General features: G+C 64.1%; 2 protein-coding genes across 2 annotated transcripts; one reads left to right on the forward strand and one right to left on the reverse strand.

Annotated features, from left to right (window-relative positions):
* The first annotated feature begins 1154 nt into the window (after positions 1–1154).
* RAB17 (RAB17, member RAS oncogene family) lies at positions 1155–3043 on the forward strand. Its single transcript, XM_016203614.2, has 5 exons — positions 1155–1305; positions 1449–1600; positions 2270–2395; positions 2628–2721; positions 2934–3043. Exons 1-5 carry the CDS (start codon positions 1155–1157, stop codon positions 3041–3043), a joined length of 633 nt encoding a protein of 210 aa, XP_016059100.2.
* Positions 3044–5159: 2116 nt separating this feature from the next.
* On the reverse strand, positions 5160–7194 carry PRLH (prolactin releasing hormone). Its single transcript, XM_087819961.1, has 3 exons — positions 7182–7194; positions 5896–6039; positions 5160–5344 (listed from the first exon to the last, which is right to left on the reverse strand). The coding sequence occupies exons 1-3, from the start codon at positions 7192–7194 to the stop codon at positions 5160–5162; spliced, it is 342 nt and encodes a 113-aa protein (XP_087676087.1).
* Positions 7195–7857: the final 663 nt, after the last annotated feature.

Raw genomic sequence — 7857 nt, forward strand, 5'->3', positions numbered from 1 at the left:
GGATGAACGCAGGACCCGGGCCGGGCTGGCAGCTGCGGGACCGGAGTGGAGCCTGTGGCCCCGGGGAGATTTGTGTCAATCTGGGCAGGGAGAAGGGAGTAGATCAGCAGCCCCTTCCCAGAGGCAAACCCCGGTTTATTTGACGGGGAAGTTGGTGGAGGCTATCAGGTGATGTCGGACGTCAACACGACACTCGTCACCTCTCCCGGGCTTCAGGGGAGTCGGCCTTGCTGAGTCCCCAGGGCTGTAAATGTCACTCCTGTCTCCAGCTGGCTCCTCGGGTGTCTACCCACCTGCTCAGGTTGTTTACTTTACGTTGCCTTTGAGTTTCGTTTTCCACCAGGGGGTCAGAATCTGTGGACCGAATCGCCTTGAGGTCTTGCACGGGTGGGTGGGCTGGTTCTCAGAGAGCAGGTGCCCCTCCCAGGACCCTCACCGGGTGGCCATGGATCTGTGGAAGGCTGGAGTCCAGGGCACCCCAACACCCCGACAGGACCAGGCAGGCCTGGGCAGGCCTTGACCCGGGGACTGCCTAGAGACCGCTCCCGGCTAATTCCTAGCTCAGACCCGTCTCCCTCCCAGGTCACGCTTCTGTTTCAAGCTCCAAGAAATTGTCCTCAGTCAAATATTTCAAAACATGGATGTTTTGAGGGGTCGTTTGCCTTTCCCTGTGTTTCCACAGGACCCTGTGTTCCCTCCCTGCCTCCCTCCTCCTTCCTCTCTCCCCCTGGTATTTATTGAGCACCTACTATGTGAGAGGCACTGCTACCGCCCGATGAAATGGACAAGATCACAGCAGCGGTCCTCAGCCTCGGCAGTGAAGGGAACCACGGTGTTGCCACCTTGAAGCCCCCTTTTGGGGAGGACAGGCAGCCCGTAGGGTGACCGGCCGGCCACGGTCACTGCTCAGAGCGTGTGGCCGGTTCCTGTACACCGGTCCCTGCCGGGCACAGCCGATAGGCCTCCCACACACCGCTGCTCAGGACACTCCTCCCGACACAGCTCCCGCCCCTGCTTCCAGACGGGGGAGGGGGCCAGAGCGGAGCAGGGCTGCCCCCCAGGCCTCTGACCTGGAGCTCGTCCGTCCGTCTGTCCGGGGGACCCCGCGCTGAGGTTACTTGGTGGCAGACGGAGGTCGTGCGTCTCCGCAGGGCATGGCGCAGGCGGACGGGGCGCCCGGGCCGGGGGCAGGGCAGCCCTACGTGTTCAAGCTGGTCCTCCTGGGCAGCGGCTCTGTGGGCAAGTCCAGCCTGGCTCTGCGCTTCGTGAGGAACGACTTCAGGAGCATCCTGCCCACCGTGGGATGTGAGTGACGGCCGACGCCCCTCCTCAGTCTCCTAGGGGAGGCGCCGGGGCCCCGACCGGGCGGGGGGCACAGGGGCCCGGGGTCCACTCGGGGCGGACGCACCGGCTCTCAGCCGGGCGGAGACCTGAGCCTCCCGTTCCAGGTGCGTTCTTCACGAAGGTGGTGGATTTGGGCGCCGCGTCTCTGAAGTTGGAGATCTGGGACACGGCTGGCCAAGAGAAGTACCACAGCGTCTGTCACCTGTACTTCAGGGGTGCCAACGCCGCCCTGCTGGTGTACGACATCACCAGCAAGGTAGGGCTCGCCGGGCGGCTGCACCCCCTTCCCGAGCACGGCCTGCGCTCTCCCAGGCCCAGGGACGCCGTCTCCCTGTGGGACCGGCCCGTCCCGGGGCTTTGTGGTAAGATCACAGCCTCTCAGGAGCCCTTCAGTGGCGGCTGGCCACCTCCTTCAGGAAGCCCTCCTGATAGCCCCTTCTTCTGCATGGGTGGGCTTGTGCCCCCCAGGTCCTCCCAGAATGCCCTGCACCACTACTCACGGTCACTCGGGACTCCTCGGGCGCCCACTGATGATGAGGGGGTGTCACAGGAACAGGGCGCACACCCCCTGGCTGCACATCCCACACACAGAGTTTCATCTGGGAGGGAAGCAGATGGACCTGGTTAACTTTGCTGGAGGGAGGGAAGGGGCCACGGGGGGCCCAGGGCAGGATCCCCACTACCTGGGCACTGCTGATGGGGTAGGAGCCCCCTGTGGCCCAGACCACCGGAGGCGGGAGAGGGAGCAGACTCCCTCCTCGGGGGACACCGCGGCCCTAGGGGGTGGGGGGGCCTGCCACATGGCCAGTAGGATCACAGGACGTTTGACACAACGTGGCCATCGACGCCTGCGTTCTCTCTGCGGGTTTAGCGGGTGAAGGCCGCCCACAGGTTTTCTCAGAGGCCTTTCTTTTTGCTCTGGGAGGATTCCTTCCGCAAGGCTCAGCAGTGGCTGAGGGACCTGGAGCGGGAGTTCCTCCCGGGGGAAGTCGTGGTGATGCTGGTCGGCAACAAGGCGGACCTCAGCGAGGAGCGGGAGGTGACGTTTGAGGTAGGACCCCCGCCGGGACCCCAAGGCAGGCCCCATGGCTGCACCTGCCGCTTGGGCCTTACCGTCAGGAGGCAGCTGGTCAGCTCGATCCCACACAGGCTGGAGGCAAAGTGAAACAAAACCCCAAACGAAAATATGACCCGAGCCACGTGTGGCTCTTAAAAGTATAAGAAAAAATGTGTCGGCCAAGGTTCTTAGGGACTCTCTGTGGTTTTCGTGGCTGTTTTCCCAGGAGGGGAAGGAGTTTGCAGAGACCCAGAGACTGCTGTTCATGGAGACCTCGGCCAGGCTCAACCACCAGGTGACCGAGGCCTTCAGCGCTGTGGGTGAGTGACGGGCCCCAGGGGAGCTGCGGTGGGGCCATCATGGGCTCTGCCTCCTCCGGTCTCCTTTTCTGGCGTCCTGGACCCCATAGGATGTCCCTGGGACTGAAGGGGAGCGGGAGAGTCAGGGCTGAGTTTCTTGCCTCCAGTGAATGTCAGCAAGGGTGGGGTCCCTGGACTGGGGTGTGAGTCCATCCCCCCTTCTGTGCCCACAGCCGGAGAGCTGCTGCGGAGGGCAGAGAAGGAGGGCCAGACCCCGCGGGGCGATGCCCGGCTGGCCCTGAACCCCAGGCCCACGGGGCGGGCCAAGTGCTGCGCCCACTAGAGGCAGCCACGGCCGCTGCGGGAGGGGCCTTGGGGGGAGCCCCTGCCCGCCCCTGCCGGTCCTCGGGGGGAGCCACCGCCAGCTCCGAGCCAATGGTGGCGCCTGATTCTGATTCGCTGTTGACGCTCCTGCTTCCTGGGTGCCCGGGAGTTGGCATCTCTCAGGAGGACCGCTTCCCGAGTCATTCGGGAGAGGATGGGTGTCAGTGGCCTCACCTCCTGCACCCAGACACGGACTGAATCCCAAATGCCCTGGCCAGGCTTGCCTGCCCCGGCCTGGCTTGTCCTCTCTGCTGCTCCGGACTCGGAGGAGTGACACGGGTCAGTGGGAATAGGGACTTGGCGTTGGGCAAGACCCACCTGCTCCTGGGAGTGGGCAGAGCACAGAGCAGGCCCAGGGGAGGTGGCAGTGCCAGGGGGAAATGGAGTGACCGTGACAGGGCTGGGCCCCTCTTCACTGGGTCTCAGAGGGGTTTCCCGGGAGGGACAAGGCTGCCGGAGGGCTTGGGGCGGGGGGCCTCTCTCTGGCTGTGAATCTGACGATGCCACCCTGGTGCCCTGTGAACTCGTGAAGATGCAGCCTTTTAGCCAGAGGTGTAAATTGTGCCATTTACATGTTTTTCCCCCCAAAATTAAACCACTTTCTTTAACCTGGTCTCTGGTGCGTTTGCAAGGTGGGGGTTTGTGAGTGACGCAGGGGGCAGCAGGCAGTGATGCAGGTGGCCCAGGACATCTCTCTGATGGTGACCCTCGTGCATCCGCCTGGTCACTGCCTGTGCCCCTTCCCAGAGGCCAGGCGGCTGTGGGGTGTGAGCCCTGAGGCAGGGAGAGGTGCCACGGGGCTGTTTTGGGGGTGATGTTGGCTTCTATCCTTCCCTCTGGGACTAGGATAAGCAGGTTTGAAACTTTAAATAGGACGTTGTTACATCTGGAAAAGGGGAGCGTCACTGTATTGAGGATCGTCAGAGGGACACATGGAAAACCTCCAGACCTGCTGACTTTGAACTTCTTGGCATCCAAAGGGCAGCAGCCTTTCTTGGGGCCCTTCCTGTCTGCTCTCTGTGGAACCATCAGCCCGGCCCCCAGGCCCGGACCTGTGGCTCCGAGATGAGGGGCCCTGGCAGGGGATTGGCCAGCATGAAGGGGCCCGGCGTTGTCTAGGCTCCATCTCCGGAAAGTGACCCCAGTGTGGCTGTGTCCCTGCTAAAGGTCACAGCTCCCCTCAAGGGGACCCCCCGGGCTCTGGCTGTGCTCCCTCCCTCACCCATCAGGCCGGGTGCCTGGAGCCCCCCTGCATCTCACCGGGTGTTGTCCTAACGGGGGGAGCGGGGCTCCGGAGACGGCGACGGCCCAGGGGGCCCCAGATTCACACTCCTGGTGCTTGTTCTAAAAGACGCTTCTGTGACCCTTCTAGACAAAGGCGGAGCAGCTGTCTCAAGGCTTTTTCTTGTCATGACCTTCGAGAAAAGCTAAGGGATAGATAAAGGGCCTGCCACTGTGGTTTCCACTCAGTTTTTTCCGTAGACGATTTCACAGGAGAAACCTGACTTACTCCCCCGTGTGTTGCAGTTTCTGGCTGCGGCCAAGCTGGACAGCTTTTCACGCGATTAGTCCCTTTGCCCCCCCACCGGCCCAGCAGGGCTTGGACCTTCCTGCCCCAGCCGTGGGACCCGCCTGGAGGCCGTGGCGGCCAAGGCTGCCCCTGGCCGCGAGATGGCGACCTGCCCTCGCTTAATTGAGGTCGCTCGAGCTCCAGGTGGCGCCTCCGTTCCCAACAGGCGTCCAGAGGGATTTCGGAGTTGCTGGGATGAAAGCGTGGAAGTGCCGGTGGCGCTGGCAGGACGCCCGCACATCTACGCCTGTTTTACTCCCGTCTCGTCGCGCTAGCGCCGCGGTTAGAATCTGTTACTCAAACGCCCTAGACTCACTTCCACCAGCCCCCCCTCCCCCTGGATGGGGCCCGGGCTCTCCATCCCCTCCCTCTGGGCTGCTGGGCTCCGAATGTCCTTCCCGTTTGTCACCACACAGACGCGAGTAAACGAGGCCAGCTGCTTTTATTAGGATCGAGGGGAAAGAAGCCCCTGGAGGGGGCACAGGGTTGGGGGAGGCTGCTGGAGTCACTCCTCCTGCTGGGGGCTGTCACCCACCCTGGGAGGGCTCAGCGCCGCCTGCCAGGGGGAAGCCGCCCTCTGGTGCCACAGGCTCAGCTCGGGGACATCCCTCAGGGCCGCTCTCCTCCGGCCGAAGCGGCCCACAGGCCTGATTCTGCGGCCCATGTACCAGGCAGGATCGAGGTCCGGGGCTGAGAAGCAAAGGTGAGAACAGTCACGACCCACGTCCCCTGGTGTGCCCGGTGTCCTGCCGTGGGTGCCGAGGTCCCCTGCTCCTGCCTGGCAGGTGGCAGGGCCCAGCACCCACGCTCCCCGTGGGCCCCTGAGCTCACTGCTCCTCCGTGTCCCAGGCCGGCTGGAACCCACCCGCCCAGGAGGGGCCCCTGGAGGGCCTGGTGAGGCCATTCCTGGGTGGTGGGTGGCTTTGGAAACAGGAATCCAAACTCACACCAGGGCCAATGACCACTCCCCTTCCTGCACTCCCACCCTGCCAGGGGTGGGTAAAGCCTGCGGGGCCCCAGGCCACCCTGGTGGTGGGAAGTTACCCCTCAAACGTGTCCTGGGCAGGGACACTGGGAGGTGGATGACAAGGCCCCTCTGGGTTGAGGACTAGTGAACAGTGGGCCAACCCCCCCAGAGCTGGGGCACTTAGCAAGGGTGTACCCCAGGTTAGGAGATGGCCCTGGGGGTAGAGAGGTGAAGGGGCAGGTGAGTGACCCCTGGTCGGGGGGGGGGCACTCACTGCGGGTCTCCATGGAGCGCTGGTGGGCCCCGCTCGCTGCCCCCCGCAGGGCCAGGCCCAGCAGCAGCAGGCACAGCAGCCAGGCCTGCAGCACCTTCAGCCCCCTGGCTCCTCGCCAAGGCCCCGCCGGGGGTGGGATGCCACCTGGAAGGGCACGGCCCGGGGCCGAGGGGCAGCAGCAACGTTACACACTCCTGGGGGCCCGAGCACACAGCCGGCAGCCCTCGGTCGCCGGTGCCGCGTGTGGGAGAGAGGGTGCGCCAGCATGTGTGCGTGCACGCGTGTGTGTGCGTGTGGGGGGTGGGTGTGCATCCCCTGCTCTGTGAGGGGTGGGCATAGCAGGCCGTCCGGCAAAGCGCCCGCCTCCCGGGACCCCATTCTGTCCTCTGCACGGCGAGCAGTGAACGAGGCGATTGTGTCCTTCACGTGGGCGCTGACCCTACGTCGTCCGTGAGCTGCGGGTGCAGAGAGGGGCTGTCTGGAAGAGCTCAGTCCATCTGTCTGTCCGTGTTGGGGAGTCAGGAGGCATGGGAGGGCCAGCGCCCCCCGTCCTTACCCAGAGCAGCCCCCACCCCGTCCCTGTGACCCCGGGTCCGGTCCCCAGTCTCCAAGCCGAGCCTGCGGAAGGCGGGTCCTGTCATCAGCAGCAGGACAGGCCCCACGGGTGGACGGTGGGTGGACGGTGGGCGGAGAGGGCGCTGCGGTAGCCCAGGGGCCAGAAAACGCACTTTGTCCTGCAGGCGGAGGCAGCAACCTGCCTAAACCCGTCCATCCGGCAGAGCCGGCGCTGCAGGCGCCCCACCCTGTCTCCCGGGGGGCCCTGCCCGCCTTGGCTTTCCCACCTGTCCCTGAGCCACACAAAGTGCCCTCCATCTGGTGATTTAAAATTCCTTTCCAGAGAGGTGTGGGGCGTCCCACAGGGGGTGGGGGACTCACCCCCCAGGAATTGGAGGTGCCATCCCGAGAGGAGAGTGGAGAGACGCCTGCAGACGGGCCGGGACTCACGCCAGGTGGAGGGCGCCTGGCTCCTGATCCCCGGGACCTCCTTCCCCAGGAGGAGATTTTGTCCGTCCGTCCGGTGGGCTCCCCAGGTCACCTTCCCCCCTTGCCTCCACCATGGACAGCGCTTGAGCGCTGGGGGCCCTGGGAGGGCGGGTGGCCCTCAGACAGGAAAGCACAGGGGGCTGCCCTGCCTGTCCCGCCCAGCGCCAGCCTGGCCTCGGAGAGCCCGACCCAGAGGGGTTTGCAGAGGCGGACGGCAGCTGAACAGCCCCTGAGCTACTTACCGCAGTTCCCCATGTCGGTGGCCAGCGCCGCAGTGTCCTGAGTGGGAGCCAGCTCACCCCCTTTATAGCCCCAGGAGGAAGCGGCCGACCCCCCAGACGCACCCAGTCCCCCCTCCATCCCCGCCACCCTCCCGGGGCGGCACCAGAGCCTTTGTCTGTTTCCTTGTTTTTTTAAAACGCTCATCGGCAGTGTGACTTGTCCCTTCCTGCCTGTATAATTTCATTTGCGCCAAGTGGTTTTAAAACACATTAGCCGCCCTTCTTCACGCCGGCCTCGGGGACACGGCAAAGTCGGGCGCCGCCGGTCCCGGCAGCAGGCGAGCCACTGCCTCCCGCGCAGGAAGGTGCCCGTGGGGCCACCCGCCACCCTCCTCTAGACCGTGGTGAAAGGAGACGCCGGGCGCCAGGCCGGGCAACCGGTTTTGCATCTCCGTGGCCCTTCCCAGTCCCGTCGCGTGTGTGGCTCCCACAGCGTCTCATCCACAAACTACTCTTGGCCTGTTTCACAGCTTACGATAGGTTGGGTCCTCTCCAGGCTTCCACGTCTTCATAATTAACGTTTAAAATAGGTTTATTAGCATCAGAAAACAAATACGTCGATTTTTATTATAAAAGCAATTTAAGTACATCTGGGGAGAATTTCACACCTGCAGGAACAGAAAAAACCACCGCAAGT

Source organism: Miniopterus natalensis, chromosome 8, assembly GCF_054644295.1.
Source record: "Miniopterus natalensis isolate mMinNat1 chromosome 8, mMinNat1.hap1, whole genome shotgun sequence".
NCBI classification, from domain to species: domain Eukaryota; kingdom Metazoa; phylum Chordata; class Mammalia; order Chiroptera; family Miniopteridae; genus Miniopterus; species Miniopterus natalensis.

Bases quoted from the DNA above. Each gene is read 5' to 3' on its own strand.
- PRLH (XM_087819961.1), bottom strand. The intron at 5,345-5,895 runs GTGAGTGCCCCC...TTTGCTTCTCAG, and splicing joins GCGCTCCATGGAGACCCGCA to CCCCGGACCTCGATCCTGCC.
- RAB17 (XM_016203614.2), top strand. From the start codon at position 1,155: ATGGCGCAGGCGGACGGGGCGCCCGGGCCGGGGGCAGGGCAGCCCTAC. The intron at 1,306-1,448 runs GTGAGTGACGGC...CTCCCGTTCCAG, and splicing joins CATCCTGCCCACCGTGGGAT to GTGCGTTCTTCACGAAGGTG. The intron at 1,601-2,269 runs GTAGGGCTCGCC...TTGCTCTGGGAG, and splicing joins TGTACGACATCACCAGCAAG to GATTCCTTCCGCAAGGCTCA.